General features: G+C 33.9%; 1 protein-coding gene across 4 annotated transcripts; it reads left to right on the top strand.

Moving 5' to 3' along the window:
* The first annotated feature begins 4,734 nt into the window (after positions 1-4,734).
* LOC123535001 (E3 ubiquitin-protein ligase TRIM33-like) lies at positions 4,735-13,260 on the top strand. Of its 4 annotated transcripts, none has more exons than XM_045317509.2 (5): positions 4,735-4,891; positions 5,768-5,954; positions 6,614-6,695; positions 9,478-9,822; positions 10,528-13,260. In XM_045317509.2, the coding sequence occupies exons 4-5, from the start codon at positions 9,491-9,493 to the stop codon at positions 11,078-11,080; spliced, it is 885 nt and encodes a 294-aa protein (XP_045173444.2). In that variant the 5' UTR covers positions 4,735-4,891; positions 5,768-5,954; positions 6,614-6,695; positions 9,478-9,490; the 3' UTR covers positions 11,081-13,260. The 4 variants fall into 4 exon arrangements, with proteins under 4 accessions (XP_045173444.2, XP_045173443.2, XP_045173441.2 ...); XM_045317506.2 differs by lacking the exon at positions 6,614-6,695 and adding an exon at positions 6,485-6,558 and having other exon boundaries at positions 4,739-4,891; XM_045317507.2 differs by lacking the exons at positions 4,735-4,891; positions 6,614-6,695 and adding exons at positions 4,928-5,117; positions 6,485-6,558.
* Positions 13,261-20,613: the final 7,353 nt, after the last annotated feature.

Genomic DNA, 20,613 nt, shown 5'->3' with positions numbered 1-20,613 from the left:
CAACGCCCGCCCAACTGACTTGCTCTGTACAGAGGAAAGTATAATAGTCTGTTTTTCCATTGTCTCCTTCGCCAATAGGTACAAGTCGTGTCTTAAGTAACTTTGTCCAGTCTTCAGGGCCTACAAGAAACACACTCTGGTTGCAATATCGGACAAGTTGTGAAAAACGCTTTAACACCTGAATGCATTTTATAAAATCATTAAATTTAACATAAGGAATATGACCTTAAATCTCGTGACAAAAGACTTATTCAAATAAAACATAAAACGACATAATTACAATTAACACTTTCATGACACAATTCGTGCAGTAGCCACAGTCAGTTGCATAAAATCGGCAGATATTTTACTGAACATTTTGATATTGTATCAAACAGCTGATTTTCTACTGTAACAAGCGAATTAAGGAATCCGACTGGCGGAGAGCTTCCGATTATTAACAAAATTGATATTGTTACAGCACGATACTAACCTGCAACTGCATCATATCATCATCCGAAAGGTAAGACCCAGTACTCAGCGCGGTAAACAGTAGCCAAGTCGTCAGGAGCACGTCTGTCCAGGAACTTCCACATTCCTGATAGGAAGTCAGTATTACTGTGAATTTCTTCTTCGTACACTGGAACAATGCTGAAACTGCCCTTAAATAGATATTTTAAGACTTTAGAAATAGAAAAGTTATGTACAATGTGTGATAGAAACTTTATTTTAACTAAGATATGAAGGTAACGGTAATAAATGTATATAACATTTATTTGATAGAAACAAATTCATACTAGTTGATTTACTGTTTAACTACCTTTAATAACACGAGCTTTCTTTGAATTCCCTTGAAACAAATTAAAGTAACATTCTTGCTCTATAACTTCAAATGGTGGTCATAGGAGCACTTTATTGGTTAAAACAAATCTCTTGACTTGTTTTGAGTTATCACCAAATAAACAAATGTTCCATTAAAAACATCAGTCATTTTTAGAACAGTTTATTCTAAGCTTTGACTTCTTTTGTTGATGGATTGTTATACAACGTTTGGATATTTTTATTTAGCATAATAGTAACGTTGTCTAGTGAACTATTTATTAAACTTCGAACAAGGACACAGACGTGTACATCTGGATACACGTAAAAATATTCTTTGGACACCATTTAATTAATTAAACATAGATATATCAAAATTAAATTCCAATTCATGAAAAAATATAACACATTTGACGGGTCAAACAATAACACAGTTGAACCTGTCTTAGTGGACTACTGTATTGAATATCCACATGCCTTAGTCAGCCATATTGTGTCATTCTTTATTGGCTCGTTTAAATATTTTATGCAGACAATGTTACAACTGATACTACTGAATTTTTGAAGATTGCCATACGTCCCATTCTTCATAATAAACACTATGCACGCTCGTTTGTATTGGTAAGCATTTTGCCGTAATTGCTCTTGTATATTGTGATGGTGATTAGTTCGTATAAATTCTCTTTACTTATATAATAATTTACCATGCAAAATTGTATCCTCGTGGATTTCACACGTTCGTATGAACCCTGAAGCGCGTCCATTCAATGCTATAAAGTCGCGTAATATATACATACTGTGGTAATATCTCCAACACCGTTGTCACTGACATATTACTGTCAAATTGCTTGAAGGTAGCAGTCAGTTCTTCTCCACACTCTATCACCAAGTCTATCGATGCCTAGAAGCACTCGTCCTCGATGCTATAGCCGGGGACTGAATATATGGCTGCCGAAACCCCTATCTTTTGCAGGTCCAGAATCTACTTTATAGTTAAAAGGGCAAACTCTTCCCTGTTTGTTTCCTTTGTTTTATTCAGCTATATTTTACACTGCATTTCCAGTGAAATAATCACACTGTAGTTGATGCAGTACAAAATTATAGGAGGGAAGCTGTCTGTGTAAAAAGAAGGAGAACTAAGAAACAAAACATCGAGGAATATGCTTTGGACATGACCAAAAAAATTAAAGAAAGAAGGGATTAAAACAAGAAAGAAGTTACAGGAAGATTAACAATTTTGTAGAATGAGGGTGGGCCATGGAGGAGGGATATGTCACATGCCAATAAATATTAAAATTAGCATATAAATCATTCACGGTTTCAGACATGATTCACAATGAGTACATGGTCTGTTAACTCATTTGGTAGAGTATCAGAATGGCACCACAAGATACCGGGTTTGAGCCCTAGTCCAATTTGAATTACTAGTGAAATTGACACCCAGTGTTGGGACAGTGACTACATTACATTTTTATTATTTATTAATTGGTATTGTGACAGTCACTTGAAAAAACTATACAGTTTGTTGGGTTTCAGAATTTGTCACAGTTTGTAAGGGTGGATCCAAAGGGAGGGGAGGTGGTAGGAGGGCTAAAATTGATAATCAGTTAAGACGGCGGTCAATTTTCATAATAATTAGACTCATTTAACGTTAATGATAGCATTATAAGTTTTGGATTGTCATTGTCTAGCATGTGTTAGAGGGATGAACACTATTTAACACCATGCAGAATAATAAAACAAGCGATCTCCATAGGCCAAATCAGTAACAGTATAGTGACAGGTAGAAAGAGAGCAGGGTTCTGGAAAGCATTAGTCAAAAATTGTTGCGCTGTCTCTTTAGTAACATCTTATCTTTTGTACTACTACTAGGGCAGGGTGTTGAGATATTTTTCACAATTTGGGTAGTAATTAAACATTTCAGATTGCAGTCAGATATAATTATTCGAGTGGGATGGGGGTATGAATTTGAATAATATATCAATTATACTCACACATTTGCCAGTTATTCCAAGCACCATTCAAAATTGAATTCTGATTTTTTTTATTAAAAGAGATTTTCACTGAAATAATGTGAAAAAATAACGTCCAAATTTCCAATCTCCGAGTCGGATTTTTGTCACTACGGACGCGATAATAGTGACAATATGCTAGTCAACTGTAAAGCACACATACTCTGACAATCAAACATAATTAAAAGTCTCTAATGAGCTGCAGAATGTACACAATCCGGATTAAATGCAGCTTATTTTTGTTTACAGAAGACCTCCTGTTACTAAATAAAGATAGGCAGGTACTTCTACTATATTTAGATGTTGGCTATCCTGTTTTCAAGCTGTAAATATCATTAAAACTTAGGCTGAACGAAATATTTTTACTTAAGAATTTCTTACATACTTAAGTTTTATTTTAGCTAAGAATTACTTAAGTTGTTTTATGAATAACAGATATACTTAAGTAAAAAAATTTCTTACCTAAGTAATACTTAAGAAAATAATCAATTTCTTATACTTATGCTTAAGATGCTTTATGAATACGGCCCCAGTTGTGAACCTTATCGATTTTATGTCTCTTCTCATTATCTGAAAAGACCGGAAGCAAAATTAGTCTTGTTCCAAACAGTCCATCGCCACAGAAAATTTAATATTCATTATTTTGTGGTAAACGTAAGCTTATTGGGCTGTTTAAATGTCTGTAGGATATTTTTATAACAAATTTGCATTACATAATATCCATCGTAAAGTGCGCAGGGTTTGCTAAAATCAAATTTTGTAAAAGGTTGGTTAGCTTTTTGATACCGGTAAATTGCGAGTTTGTTTTCCTCTATACACAAAAACTCCTCATTGTTTCTTGAATACGACACTCTATGCCTATAGACATATCAGTGTGACATTCCGTCAGACTTTTACATTGAGAATACAACATTCACTTATTGCTAGAAACTATTATTTAGAGCATACCTTTCTTAAATCATAAAAAGTCGGGGACGCTGATCTGATAAACATAACGCCTATTGTTTACATTTTTACTCGTTACCGGTGCAGGTTTAAGTCCAATGATATTTACAAAAATGAAAGTACGCTAAAGATACGGTCTCTACAAACAGGCAACACCAAAATCCATTAAGTATCAAAATTGAATCAATCCTATTTTTTTTATTTTTTTTTGTAATTATCAGAACATGGTTTAACGGATGTTTTTGTTCATGCACATAAACATGATAACGTCAAATTTCTGGTAGCATGTGAACATCGTGATCAGAATCCTTCCAATATATCAGTTGGCATATTGACAGAGTGCTTAATGACTCCGACAAGTGTCAATTTACAATGAATATATTTTTGATTAGCTGTTATCAGTTGATTAAAACAAAAAGGAGATAGTTTACGCACAAAAGCAATATATCAAAATATAACTGAGATTGAAATAACTTAATCTAATGCATTAGAGGAAGAATACGTGTGGCTTTTCATGTTCCTTTTTTTTTTTAACTTTCAATTGATCTAACATCGAACGCATTGAGGTTATCACAAGATAAATAATCTGTGCTTTAATCAATAATCAATATGCTTGATATTTATTATAAATCTTTTATCAGTTTGTACCGCATATTTTATTAAAACTGATCAGGACCGTTGTTTGTTCTTGTTTTATTTTGACATACATTACATTCAATGGTTAACAAACGAAATGTCACTTTCGCTACGTTCGGCCATTCTAAAATTCTCAAGACATATATCTTTGTAAGGCGTTAGTTGCTCACTTTAGAAAGAAATGAACAGGTAATCTAAAAGCAGAATGTGACCATTTCGAAATTATGAAATTTTCCCTTTTAAAGATATGCTCACCCTTAAACGGGGTAACCAAGTATTCCACAGTCCTATCAAATAAATTTAGCTAGACAAAGATATAGACTTAATGATCTCTGAACATACCTGTCAACAAAAAAACTTAAATAAATCAATTTATTGATACCGTCTTATCAAATACATTAATCATCTACTTCAAATCAGAGGATAGAAGATTTTATTCAATATATTGACATTCAGTGGCAAAACAAAAATGGAAGGGTTATGTTTGTGAGAGGAAAACTGTAAGTATTATTTGACCATAAGTGATATAATTTCCGATTGATATACGAAAACATTTAATTTACAATTTTAATTTTAGTAAAGACTTTTATATATTTAGTTAACATCATTCGTAATAGTAATGATTCATGGCTAAACAAGAAATGTATGATAGACGTTCATTCTTTGGGTAAAACGTATAGATGCGGTTATTGCAGGAAAATGGATAATATTTGTTTTATATTCAAGGTAATCTTGGTAAGCTATGAATGAAATATATTTTTTCATAAGAGAATATTATACTGTTTCTGAAAAAGATATTTGGCTTAGGAATGCCATTTTTATGTAAAGGCATATCCTTAAGAGGATCTGTAGTAGTATACGAGGCATCTAAATAATGAAATGTGCAACACTCCTAACGCCCCAAGCTCCAGCACCACTAATATTCTATTCAATACTATACCATGGACAGGAGTCAATTTTCGAAAAGAAACACAAAACCTGCCTTGTAATTTTATACCCTACAAGGTAAAATAGCAATCATTTTGCCTGTTGATTCGAGCCTCACTCAGGACGTTGAGTTCTTCATGGCAAGCTTATGGAAGGTCGGTGGTTCTACCCAGGTGACTGCCCCTGGTGAAAAAATGTATATAGGGACACCTGGGGTCTTTCTCAACCATTAAAGCTGGAAAATCCCCATATGACCTATAATTGTGTCAGTGGGACGTTAAACCCAATAGAAAAATCATTTTATCTGTCCCATATTTATCCCATTGCAAATGGTTAACCAATGCTCTAGTGTCTTTGTTATTGTGTAAGCAGGTTATTTGATAACACTTATACAATGTGAATTATTAGAGAAATCATTTAATTTCATTGGCAAAAACTTCAATTTCTAGGGGAAATAAATTTGTGGATACCTAGTCGTTTTGGATCATGGAGTCCATCCAATGTAAGGTGACCTTCGTGGACGGGTAGTGAAGATCGCTGACTTCAATTACTTTCTCCCCACCGATGTGCCCTCGAAACCTCGCTTGGGCTGCAGAGTTATTCATGCGAGAAAGTCATCCAGCTGACTTACAGAAGGTCAGTGTTTGTACTCAGGTGCTTGTTCATGCATAACAATATGTCCGGATGGCCAAATTATTTATTTTGCAATTATTTTTTTTTGAGTCTTCATCCACAACGAAATGTGGAAAAAAACTCCATATGACCTAAATTATGTCTTTAAATCCAACACAAACAAAAGAAACACTGAAAGTATATGTAGAGTATCAGTTATGTTCTGCTAGAGCTGGTGTTGAGGGGCATATTGGTGCCTGTCAAATACAGACGCACTTAAACTGAGTCCGCTATATTTTTTCTCGATCAAGTTCCCAATTTCCTCCGATCTTCATACAGACCTTTTTATTGATATTCTACGTTGAAATGTATCAAAGAAAACTATCTTATAGGTACCTGAAGATTTGATTACCAGGAAAACCACATCCTACGAAAATTAGTCCCCCGCAAATGATGCTGGTTTTAAAGTGTTTAGATACAAGAAAGCCTTACGTTTTAGGAAATTACTTCGAGTATTCGTAAAAATGCTATAACTTACTTTCGTTTAATTCTAGGAAAGTGCCTTTAATAGTAATTGCAAAACCTACCATGACATTGACCAATATCTTTCGACTCTGCAACATTAAAGGTTTGTTTTAGTATTCTATACCTATTTTAATACACAATAAAAGTTTGCATTTAAGATTACTTGGCATATTTTGCAGAAAACTAATGTAATTACAAAGGTTCCAGAACTTTTGTTTATTTGTGTACAATAAATGACAGGTAAATACTTTTCTTTTTATGGACTTTATTATCTATTACCCTAGAGTTTGGGACTGAGATGTATATCCCATCACTGACATGTCTTTTAATCTAGCATGCTTAGCACTTTTTGCCAAGAGGTAAATAATCTTAGCAAAAGATAACACCAGTGTAAGCGTTACTTTAAAAGTGAAACTAAAGAATAATGCTGTTATGCTAAAGTAGAATGTCTTACTGAAGTTTATCTAAGGATAGGTATATAAACGCTTACAGGGCGAGTGCCCTACCGACTGAGCTAATCGGCTGTCTGACACCTTACGTTTCAAAGTCCGTACCATGACATATAATTTCTCTCAAAACACGAGGGCGTAGTCGCGAGGTGGTCGTCATGAGAATTGTAAATATGAAAAACCTAGGCTAAATATAGATTTTTTAATTTTCTACTTTCACATACAAAATGTTGCAAGTAAGGCTCTGATTGGCTAGCGGAAGGGTCGTCAGAACGAGACTATCATTAGCACGTCTTCAGATCCAATGTGCGTAGCGTTAATTGGAGATGTATTTAGTCAGGTTGCACAAAAAGCTACTTCCAGTGAAATGCTCACATATATTCTCCAACTCTAGAGTTGTAAACATGGTTATATTTTCTGGTCCTTTAGGCTTAGGAGTCCATTCAGTATTATTATAATCGACTTCAATCTAAGGAGAGTGCTAGGGGGTGGGAGCATGAGTGATGTTGCATATTTCATTACCTCGCATGAACAATTCCACTGAAAAAGCGTGTGCTATTACTTTTCTAAGATGCGTTCTTTCATAGTTTTCATCGTTTACCTGGTCCAATGGCGCCAGATAAGAAAGAAAATGTCTCTGTACATGTTATACCCTACCCCTAGGTATTCTATAAGAACCATGGTCATAAAGGGGAAAATTTACTAACCCGTTTCAATCGTGCATTTCATACTTAAAACACGCAGTTCGGTAAATGTGTACTATGGATATCAAACAAGTTGTAATTTATCTTCCATTGTGTACCGGTCACATTTCTTCAATACATCTTATCTTAAAAAAAACAACGCGTAGTTTATAGTTATTTCCACGTTACACAAAAAACTAGCTTGACCTTCCCTGGTGAAGTTCCGTTCTAGATTATAAAACCATTCTGATTGGCTGTTGTGAAAATGTATGTCAATCGTCATTTTACTACACGTGTTCGCTAAAATGTGAAAATGCAGCATAAATGTGCAAAATGAATAAAATAAACAGAACAGATGCAGACCAATGTACGATTTCATCTTAAAGATCACATATAAGATGAATTTCATTCATCATTTCCAGTTTTAGTGTAAAATTGTATTTTTTTAAAATTCTGTTTTTGTTTGTTTACATTTCGCCAAACATGTGCACACTGCCGTGACCTCTAGACCGGATGTTCATTAGGGAAGGTCAAGCAAGTTTTTTCTGTAACGTTGACGAAAGCATAAAAAATGTTGATAATCTCAGCAATATGGAATATTGAGATAAGGTGACTGGTGCACGATGGAAGATAAATTATCGCTTGTTCAATATACTAGGTACCCATTCACCGAACTGCGCGTTTAAGTTGAGAAATTTACGATTGAAACGGGTTAGTATATTTTCCCGTTCATGACCATGGTTCTTATAGAAAACCTAGGGGTAGGGTATAACATGTACAGAGGCATTTTCTTTCTGATCTGGCGCCAGTGACCTGGTCATCGAGTTTCTTTTTCAACGATTATTACGATTCTTATCAAGTTAAACATCTTTCAGACTATTTTGTTACATCTCACCAAAACTATCTTTATTTCAGTAAAATATCGACGAAACAGCTGCTTCCGATGAAATGCTCACATAAATTCTGCAACTCTACAGTTGTAAATATATTTTCTGGTTAAAGACTTCAGGCTCATAGAGTCCATTCAGCCATTGTTGTTGAAATATTACTGTTCTAGCAATTTTATTTTTGTTGTTTATCAAAATTCTGTAACAAAACATATGCTTTTCATTTTTCATTTTTATATGTATAAGAAAAGTAAATCATTGTGTGTCCATACGTTTTAAGTTTTGATATGTTATTACTTTAACATGATTTGGATCAAGACAGATAGGTGCTAGTAATCAACTTTCCAATATGTACACATATTACTTATTTAAAGCTTCACAAGTTCGTCTAATAATTATCAAGGGTCTGCAATTATAAGATATTTCACTTTGGAAAGCAGTGTTAAGTTGTTTAAATGCAGACTTTTATTGATTCCTAAATATATATAAATACGAAGAAAGGTTTCAAAATGTTTGATCTTTCTTAGTGGGTGATAAACAGATTACGTTAAAAGTAATGTAAATGAAACATAAATGTTAATGTTGATGAAATATAAAGCTTGTGTCTTTTTTCACTTTGAATCCGATAACAGTACCAATATACTTTCCTTTGAAATGTTTATTTGTGACAAAACAAATTTTGAACATTGCAAATAACTTCTTACACTTGCAAGACATCTTAACCAGGTTAACTGATGTAATTGCATTCAATGTGTTGATTTAGTCAAGTCCAGAACAGTTTAAGCCTTTCCATCTCTAATAACTTTAGATTAAATCAAATATTTCAAACTACAATTGGGAAATACCCGATTACGTATAACTATGTAGTTAAAATATGCTGCGGTTTTATAATCCCGTGTCTATATTCCAGTGTCTATATACATGTAAAAGCTAATTAAAACACTACTTTTGGTGTAAAACTATAATACCTAAGCTCTTATTTTGACAAGTATATTAACGACAGGTATATACAGAGGATGGCTGAGGGAGTAAACTTGACGTCAATTAAAGACGGTACAGACGTAGATTTTGGTTTTGTCTGTACACCGTGTGGAGAGGATCATATTCGAGAAGACGCTGTCAAGTACTGTCCGTCATGTCAGGAATACCTTTGTACCACATGTACAAAACATCATGGCCGACAAAATGCTACACGTTCTCATAAACTGCTTGACAGAGATGACGCCAACACTATCTCCGTGATAGCGGTGACAACAATGTGCCATATACATCCAGAACAAGGCATTGAATTCTTTTGTAACTCACATGACATGGTATACTGTGCGAAATGTATAGCCATAGAACACAGGTATTTCCTTCTTTTTTTCTTCATTATATAATTAATCTATAAGAATATTTATAAAAAAGAAACATCTATGAAATTTTGGAACAGATTCGCAGAAAATCAAAGAGGAAGAACGTTAACCTTAAACTGTTAAAGCATCTAATGTGTTAAATGTCATCATAAACTATCAAGAGAACCACATATTCACACTCACGTCTACTACTTAATATGCGTTTATGGGATTCTAATGCTACGGTTTGATATTTTCCAATGGAAAAGCCAGTTAATATGTTTGGTACATTTAATTTCCTTCCTATCCTATTCAAACTATTCAAAACTACCCATCGAGGCAGTTAATAACTTAACATCGTAGTTAAAGGGCATTAAGCTGATTCAGTACTTTTTCATTCAATTCGAACTTTGCCCTTCCATACATTTAAACATTTCTGTATGCACAAAGTATATTGAGAACCAGTCCCCCGTCGATGTTGTGTATCAAATTTAGTGATGATTCTACGCTCCACAATCAATCAAACAAGAAACAATGGACGCATGAATAGTTATACATATACTTATTTGTTAACATACGTAAATATTAAAAGAATCTACTTATATTAGATTTAAATTGATGACAATATGTCGCAATGTGTCGCTGGGTGATGAGGTAAGTGTTATACATGTAGAATGTTTTGAACAAAGCTGTATTAGATATAGTTCCATCTTATTTAGGTCTTGTGTCAGAGGGGTGGTTAGTATAAATAAAGTAATCCCATCGTTTATGGAAGACAAAAAGATACAGCAGAAACAGGAAGAAATGAAAGCCATTCAAAAGTGTCTCACTAGCATACCAATCAGAAATCAAGAATTCATCGATTCGATGCAAATTCAAAAAAGCAAGATATTCAGCGAAATTGAAGAAGTTGAAAAAAGCTTTATAGAGCAAATAGCGAAACTGAAAAAAGAACTAACTGCTTCATTAGACGAAATGCATTCTAACATCAATGAAGAATATGTTTCAGAAATAAGCAAGGTGACCCCTTTGATAAAAGAATTAGATGAAACGACCACTCATTTACAAGTCGTCCTAGATAAAGACAATGTTAACACTACACAAAAATTTGTTCTATTGAAACTCGCGGAGCAGACGGCTAAGAATGCTGCGAAAATTTATGATGACTGGGAATGCAGCGGTACGAAGACATTATATTTCATGGAAAATGCCTTCAAGACTTCAATGACAACAGCAAATTTAGGACAAATATGTCAAAAAAAAAGTAACTAGAAATAGTAAGCAGCTTCAGAAACTGGTAAAAAAATATAACATTAAGACGGAAAGAGCGCGATCCATTTATACCATTAACGATGTATGTATGCTTCAAGACGGTACAATCATAGTTGCTGACAATGCCAATAAGGTGCATTGGCTGGACACAAAATATAGGGTCAAGGACGTCTGCAATCTAGGTGCTAGTCCCTCAAGCATTTGTTGCACTGGCCAGAATGAAGTTGCCGTGAAAATGAACAACAACACGGTACAGTTTATATCAGCTGCCCATTACTTGAATAGACTGGAAAGTATATCAGTATCAGATGGTTCGGTGAAGGGTCTGGTCCACTGTGATGGTGAACTGTGGGCTTCTACAAGGCGGGGGATCGACGTATACAACAAATCCGGCTCGAAATTGAGATGTATTGAAAAAGACACTGCAGAGGATAAAATAATATTTTCGTCCACATTTCAAGGTATGGCGGTCAGTGGTGACACTGTTATCGTTACAGGATTTAATGAAATAGATGGCGCGGTATGTTTTAGGGGAGATGGTTTAATGATAAGAGAATTACGGCACCGAAAGCTGAAAGGAACCATTGATGTGTGTACATCAAATGATGGAACAGTGTTTCTTTTAGGATCTGCCTCACGCAATATCGTCTTGTTCAGTGTTGATGGCAAATATGTCAGAGAATATTCAACGGCAGATGACTGTCTGGGTTATGCACGGTTTATCCGCTACGACGATACAAGAAAGTACATAATAGTCATTGATCTAGACAAAAGTATTAGAATAATCGACATAAGTGGTGACACAGTTGAAGTGTAATGTAAGTGACATACTACTGAAAACGCTCATCTAAGCGAAAAGTTCACATTGTCATGGCGATTCGACATTATGTTGAAATATCTTTAATTATTTTAACAAATGTCTGAAGATGATAACAGATCTAAGTATGTGTAACATATCATTTCCTCCGTTGAAATATGTAAAAGATATACTAGAGCCACTTCTTGTTCAAACATTCATACCATATACAGAGAGGTTCGGGTGAGAGGGGTTAAGATGCACAGTCATTAGAAGACATCGGTTAACCGTACATTGTACGACTGGCATTTGTATTTGTGTATTGATATATTAAAGTATATCCAAAACTGGGTATTTTTACTATACAGTTTAACATGATGTAAGTAGATACTGAGTATACTAAATCTTTAACATGACTGAATATCTAACTTTTCATACAGAGTATATACATGTACGCATGGGAAACAACACGATGTTCTGGAAGTGTATTAACTATGTTCCTTATAATTATGGAATGCGTAACAGTATTATTTCGGAGAAAGAGCCTCCTTCAGAGCATATTTCGTAATCAGATATTTTTGATATGTCCTCTAAGAGTTATACAACTTCTTTTATTAACCAAGTCCTTAATCTTTTAACAATTGCATTATAAATATTGTTTCATTGATAGAAAATTTAGACGTGCACACTTTGAACTTATAGATCTATATATGAAACCATACTGGTCTATGTACGAACAAAGTTATTTTTACAGAACACTATTATCTTTAATCGCAGAGTGTTATAATGTTAACTTCCTTTAAATCATATCTACAAATGCGGAATTGCAACACGTATAAATTACAATCAGGACTGAGTGGTTGCCAGACTAATAACTTATGCTGCCAGCGTTTTTTTTTTTATATTATATTTCAGTAGTATTTTGATCACAGTTGCATAATTGCTCTTTTATAAATGTATACATGAAATGATTTTGTTATGATAATATGGATTGATTCTAAGCGTAACGAAATATGTTTAAAATTTCATCCTTTATACAGATCAATGTATGTATGTATGTATGTATGTATGTATGTATGCTCCTTACTTTACATGTATTCGACAATACATTCAACGAGGCTTTACTGAGTCGTGTGTATGTTTTCAGAGACGTACAGACAGTTATGCTGTATTTTGATTATTTGTATTATGCTTACTATGAATATAAATTTTAGATTAATGTTCTCTTGATCCCGGCATGTGTTGTCGTATGTATTTGTATTTTATTCCGGGAAATTATATCATGTGTCATGTTGTTTTAAATGTTTATGTCGCAAATAAATCATTGAAAATAATAAGCAAATTATATTTTAATCATATGAATAAATTTGATTAACAACTCTTACTATTTTTTCTCGTTTTTTTTTTCATTCCAACACGACTCGTTTTATATTCCTATTAAACAAAGATGAATAAAACAATGCTTTTACAAATCTGAATTTCAAACAATGATTTTATTCAACGACCAATCTCGGTTTGGAATATATTATTTGTTAAACAAATTTTGACAATGTTGAAACCAACCACCCGTTACAATACCAATCCTGTCAGTACTTGTAATGTTTGACTTTTGCACGTAATTGTGCAACAATTCACTGTTTGGACGTTACAGTTAACACGTCATAGCGTCAAACCTCAGAGTGGTGTGCTGGAAACAAACCCACTAAAGAAGGCAAGGTTTTATATATTGTTACGTTTTACTATAGACATTTTTACAGAGAGCTATTTCCTTGGCAACGGGAGACAATTTTCGCGCATGTGCACTCTACGTAGGGCAAAAAGACATGACCGCACAATATAAATTACGTTAAAGTTATATTGCATTTCAATCTATTGGACCAATAATTAGTTTGTTTTATAGTAAATATTCACCGCAAGACAAGGGAAAATATTATGTAGATCTTTGCAAACCCACAGTTGATATACTTTAACTAATGAAGTTTAAAATAAAATGTTCAATTAACAAAGTTCAGCCTTTGATTTTGCAAACAATTATACCCAAATACCCAAATGGGGATCAATTCATTCCGTATTAAAAAAATAATAATCATCTTAAAATTGTTAATTTTTATTTCTTTCGATTCTTTGAATTTGAAAGTTTTTATTTGGCAATATCAAAGTGGTTCGGATGGTGAATGCAGCGGTCAGATTTAATATAGAAAGAGTGGGGGTGTGTGTGGGGGAGGCGGGGGGGGGGGGGGCGAATAGTAGGGGAGAGGTGTTCTACTTACATCCTTTATCTGTTGTTAAACGATGTTCCTATTCTTTGCGGATTTCAAGTTTATCATAATTTTCTATTAAATTACGGGTAATGAGTGTGCACGATACATTTCCGATATAAAAATGATCCAGCATGTAAACATAAGATATAAAAAATAGAAATTTATATAAGGTATTTTCTTTCAGTATGAAGTCCTTGATTTGATTGATATCTTACGAATTTAGATATTTTTATTACTACATTTTCATCGTTAAAAAAGGAAATGTCCATTAAATTCCAAATTGTATTCTTATAGAGTTTAAAATACTAGATGTCACGAGAAATGTTTATTTTTGATTCACAAAACAGCTTCGCCACGTGAAATATTAATCCGAGTGCGTTCTTATTATGGCATTAATGGCCGAAGGCATTAAAGTATGACAAAGCCATCTTATATTCTTGAGTAACTTTTATGATCCGCTCTGATAAGGGGACACCCTTGAAATTAAGTTAGAGTCTTTATTCACCTGGAGGGGATTACTTTTATTTACACTGCCCCGTGTCTTTGGAACATGGTGGGGGTAAGAGTGAGGTTGGGTGCGCACCATAAACCGGTTTAAGCTCCCCAGTGGAGTTTTTGCCACTGACCGTTCCAAGGCGGTGCCCCACTGTGTTCCTTTGTTTGTTCGTTTTGTCCTCGTGTGTTGGCTTTGTATGTGTGTGTGTGTTTGTGGTGTGCACGTCTGCGTGCTGTAGGTTTCGTTTTGGGGAGGCTGCGATTTTGGTACGTGACATTCCCTGTTTGATATTTATCTTTGTTTTTTATTACCTAGATGACCTATGTTTTATCATGTCATTTGCATAATAGTTACGTAATAATTTCCGGTATATTACTTAATACAGCAACTTCAGTGACATGGAGCCGCGACCCCTAAGTATGTAGATGTCATTCAAGTCGGAGAAAAATATATACAACAACTAATTGAAGTTGTGGAAAATGGATAAAATGAAACAAAATATGACATTTTTAAATGTAAGGAACAAGTTAATATATATTTTTATAATGTGTGGAAATAGACTGGAAACGTTTGTTCTTTCCTGACGAAAATAAGAATAAAACAGGCTTTTCAGGTAAGATATAATTAATAACATACATGTCTTAAATCAAAGCATACTGTATAATAAATTACTTGACTAAAATAATCTTTATACTGGCAAAACAAGTCGTAATATAATGATAATTTTATGTAGGTTTTCTTATCGTTGAGCGTTCTTTTGCCACACGTAAATAGCGCATGCGCGTCAGAATCAAAATATCCGCGGAATAGCATAGCAACCAATAGTTTGTGTAAAAGGGTCTATATCTCCTTTTCTGAAAACACCCTTCTTTTCAGCTTGACATAGGAAACCCTATGCTGTGACAAGCATCCACCTCAGATTGTAACCATGTATAAGTATTTACTAGTTTGTGAACATAATTGGCATATTCACAAAAAATACATAAATAGAGAAAGCATAACGGTCTTAAAACGGTCACCCGCAAAAACATCACTAGAGAGTTTAAATCGGTAAATTATGCGCAAACCACTGCCATGTTTCAAAATTATAGAGAAAATAATGAATTAAAGTGCTGCAACCTTCGAAACTGCTAAGGCTCACTCTTCAGGAGTCACGTTTTGTATTTTAAATGCAAATCCGAGACCACGCGAGTATGAGATAAATGTATGTTTGAGTAAATATGGTCAGTATATCTAGAAACGCAACGTTTACACTCGATTTTTTTCATACTTTCCTCTATAATTTCCTTGTATATCTGAGTTACATCAAGGGTCAAAAGCACACAGTTAATAACGTGTAAAACCACAATTTGCATTTACCTTAGCAAGGCATCGTGGGTAAAAAAAAAATGACTGTAGACCAAGTGGTGCGTTTCAAGATATACTCAGTTTATATACCATGAACTAAGAAAGCACATGCCGTAAAACTAAGTTGTGCATTTACAATTTATAATTTGATAATCTTCCAAAGACACATAATTACTATGACTCAATTGCGAGGCCACTGATGGTTGTTTTACATTTTAGTAATAGAACATTCTGTTATATAGTTAAGGTTTAGAAATCGGTAGGATTCAGTACAGTTTATATGGAATAATAATTGATTTAGCAACTTATCCATATATATTGCATTTGTATTTTCTGAGTGTGGGTTCCATAGCCGTCAATCGCAAACATGTTTTAGTATTATGTATATGACATAACGTTATCTTTATTCATATATCCTAATGAGGGATATAAACAAAATGAAGTAACACGGAAGTCTCTTAAGGTATGGTTATATCATTTTTCAAAAAAGTCTGAAATATCATACAGAATACTCAAAATACTGTACACACGTGTAATTCAAATATATGATAATGTCATTATACCTTTGAACTATGACTCAAAGAAATTTCAAAACAACTTGTGATACTGCTGATGATTATGAATGACATTTTACAATGTATATGTATGTATATGACGCAAAATATAATGCAAAACGATAATTACAAAGTAACATCAAAATCATAAAATGAATATAATTGCACCCATAAATGCATAAAAATATGCCGTGGTTGTGGAGTATTGAACCCCTTCCGACTGTACGACAGTACATCACGCAATCACTACGTCATTCTGAGTACTTATCACCGGTGTAGTGTGAGATTCGTCAGCCCCGAAATATCTGTCAGTGCACATGCGCACAATATTGTTTACTTCCGGTGTGAAAAGTGTAAGACAGGGTAATGAAATTTGGGGTGTTTTCAGCGAATTAGGTAACATGGAAGTGTGTTGTAAAGAGATAGCATTAGCAATTCAGAGGCGAATCGATTACTGACCGATTACTGTTTGTTTTCACTGCTGACATGAAAACACAATAGTACATTCTTCTTTAAAAGAGCATCTCAGTAACGCGCTGTTATGTTTGTATTTGAAATGACTACAGGCCCATTTTTATCCATTTGATAAACTTTTAAAATGTAAAAACTTTCACTTTTTTCCAAGTCGAAAACTCAAAGATTTTTGATGTTCTGAAGGTAGAAATAAGCATGTAGGACAGATAACTCCTGCAAACACTTGATTCACCATTCATGTGTCAACAAAAAAAACTGGAATGCTCGTTTCACTTTTAAATCAGCTTTATTGTGCTGCATTTAGGGTATCTTAAATACTGTATGATTATTAAGACAGGAAAATTTGCAGATTGGAAAATATACACTTTATTCAAAGTGAAAGTATTTCCTGTATTTGACTAAAATTTCATTTTTCTTTTTTTATCGAATAACTGTGTAATTTCTTTAATAAAGAAACTAGGAAAAATCTTCCTTTAAATAGACAAATAAATGTAGCCGAAAAATTGCAAGAAGCTACAAAACCTGAAGAATGTGTGCATGTCAAAATCTAGGATCAATCTATGACTTTAAAAGTTTCATTAATATCTGTTAAATCTTTATCACTAAAATTTATGGTCAAAATAACAGTCGATTGGTCATTCATACATTTACAGATTTACAGATTTTTAAAAAACATTATTTGCATCTTGTAATCAAAACTAACAAAAAATGGTGGTTATTACCAATAGTCTAATTATTAAATTATTCCGCTTTGTTACAAATATGCCACTTGTGTTACAGTTTTGTTGTTTGGTTACCAGAGTACTATAATGTGATTTAGTTTACCAAAAGGTTCTTTCTAGCGCATATTAAATATTCTTTTTAAGGGATCTGTTTCAGCATGTCAGATGTTATATAAAACAATTATTATGAAACTTGTGTTTTGTTTACATGCATTCTTGTCTTTAGTTTAAAAAATATTTGAAGTTATTTCACTCAAACATTTCTTTCACTTAAGTCTTATAATCAAAATCAAAGACCTTTAGATAAACAATTCTACCTAATTACTGCAAATGTTATATTCAGTGGACTGTATTCATAACAAATGTAATTGAATGAACTCTGTTTAATTTATTCATATCTCAACAGGAGTTACCAGGATTTTCTGGAAGGTTGTGTGAATACAAGCTGGGTATATTGTTTCTAATCTAAATAAGGTAAAGTAAATCATTATCATTTTTCAAATGAACAGGCGAGTCTATAACGTCAAACTCAAGTTATAAACAGACGATTATTCATATCCACGGGTCAAATATCTGTCTGACATTAAGGTGTTATTAGAAATATAAATGGCTCTATTTCAAAATGTCTTAAATTAAGCTATATCGTCTAATATAAATAGAACTAATGATAGGACCTTACACAAATTCCAACATAAGGTTTGAAAATCTATAATATTAAGTCCCTTATACAATACAGGAAAAACGTCCTCAAAAGAAATCCAAGCTACACTTTGTATATTATGACAATCAGGTGATATTCAAAGACAACTTTCTTTAGATTTTAATTAAACAAAGTATTGCAAATTTATCTAAAATACAATTAATTTCACGAAATACTAGTATAAATTTAAATCACATACATTACATCATAAAGCGGTTCAAGAAACGTTTTATATAAAAATTGCTTTGTTTATGATTTTCGAGCAAAATATTGATATCAAGTATCCCACTCTACTGCAGTAATATTGTGAATTCATTTTTAGCTCCACTATTCGGAGAATAGGGGGGCTATAGTACTCGCCCCGGCGTCGGCGTGACCCTCCTTGGTTAAAGTTTTTGGCAACCTTTGTTTTTCTGTCATATCTTTGTTACTATTGCTTATATCTTACTGTAACTTCACATAAACATTGTCCAGTATACAATCAATGTATGTGTATTGGCTGAGCCCATTATACCCAAGGTCAAGGTTACCAGGCTGTTATACTTAGGTTATTTTTAAGGTTAAAGTTTTTCGGCAACCTTTCTTTTTCTGTGATATCTTTGTTACTATTGCTTATATCTTACTGTAACTTCACATAAATATTATCCAGTATACAAACAAAGTATGTGTAGGGGCTGGGCCCATTATACCCAAGGTCAAGGTCACCAAGATGTTATGCTTAAGTTATTTTTAAGGTTAAAGTTTTTCGGCAACCTTTCTTTTTCTGTGATATCTTTGTTACTATTGCTTATATCTTACTGTAACTTCACTTAAACAGTGTCCAGTATACAAACAATGTCTGTGTAGGGGCTGAGGCCATTATACCCAAGGTCAAGGTCACTAAGCTCTTATACTTAGTTTGATTTTAAGGTCAAAAGTATTTCGGCAACCTTTGTTTTTCTGTGATATCTTTGTTACTATTGCATATATCTTACTGTTACTTCAGCCCGCCCGCTAAGCTCAATAGGTAAGAGCGTTGGTCTACGGATCTCGGGGTCGCGAGTTCGATCCTCGGGCGGGGTGTATGTTCTCCGTGACTAGTTGATGAACGACATTGTGTCTGATATCATTAGTCCTCCACCTCTGATTCATGTGGGGAAGTTGGCAGTTACCTGCGGAGAACAGGTTTGTACTGGTACAGAATCCAGGAACACTGGTTAGGTTAACTGCCCGCCGTTACATGACTGAAATACTGTTGAAAAACGGCGCTAAACCCAAAACAAACAAACAAACAAACTTACTGTTACTTCGCATAAACATTGTCCAGTATACAAACAATGTATATGTAGGGGCTGAGCCCATTATACCCAAGGTCACCAAGTTGTTGTACTGAGATTATTTTTTTTATCGTTTGATGTATAACTGTTGTGGGTGTGGGTCAAAATGTGAAGGTCTCTGAGGCCTGAAACTGAATTAAAGTAACTTGTTTACTTTCTCTTACAAATTTTACATTACAGTAGAATAAGAAGTCATATATCATGTTAAAGGTGGAAATATACAATCATCTATAACAGTTTCGTTTTCACGGATTTTTATAAATACTTTGAAAGATGCTTGCCATCTTTTCACCATGAGCTTGAACTACATTGGACAGACAATTAAGGTAAAGTATATGCTTTTCAATATTTCATACCACATAAAGTTGTATGTTATCATGGTCCCTTCATGCATTGGTCAAGGTCATAACACAATGTCAAAGGTCAAGTAAAACCTGCTTACGCAGGTAGTTGAGCAGCAAGAGCTCGCTAGCAGTGAGGTTGACATGTGTGTGTGTTCGGGTTTAACGTCTTTTTCAACAATAATTTTTCAGTCATTATACTGACACCGGACTGACCAGTCCTAGCACTATCCTCTTAATGCTGAGCGCCAAGCGAGGAAGCTACTAGTACCATTCTTTACGTCTTTGGTATGACGCGGCCAGGGATCGAACCCACGACCTCCCGCTCTCGAAGCGGACGCTCTACCACTAGGCTACCGAGGCGGTTTTGTGAGGTTGACATAGTTGTAGTTCTTTTTTTTTATGCATGGATTAAACCATTATAGATAACATTAGTATTCGCATAAGTCAAAATATCTCCTCATATAATATTTTTCTAGTGTAATAACTTTATAAATGTCACCGGCTATGGCAACATGAAGCAAAA

The sequence above is a fragment of the Mercenaria mercenaria genome, chromosome 12 (assembly GCF_021730395.1).
Source record: "Mercenaria mercenaria strain notata chromosome 12, MADL_Memer_1, whole genome shotgun sequence".
Taxonomy (NCBI): domain Eukaryota; kingdom Metazoa; phylum Mollusca; class Bivalvia; order Venerida; family Veneridae; genus Mercenaria; species Mercenaria mercenaria.
The sequence above is the reverse complement of the archived record's forward strand: the minus strand, read 5'-3'. Positions and strand labels throughout refer to the sequence as shown.

Bases quoted from the DNA above. Each gene is read 5' to 3' on its own strand.
- LOC123535001 (XM_045317509.2), top strand. From the start codon at position 9,491: ATGGCTGAGGGAGTAAACTTGACGTCAATTAAAGACGGTACAGACGTA. The intron at 9,823-10,527 runs GTATTTCCTTCT...CATCTTATTTAG, and splicing joins TGTATAGCCATAGAACACAG to GTCTTGTGTCAGAGGGGTGG.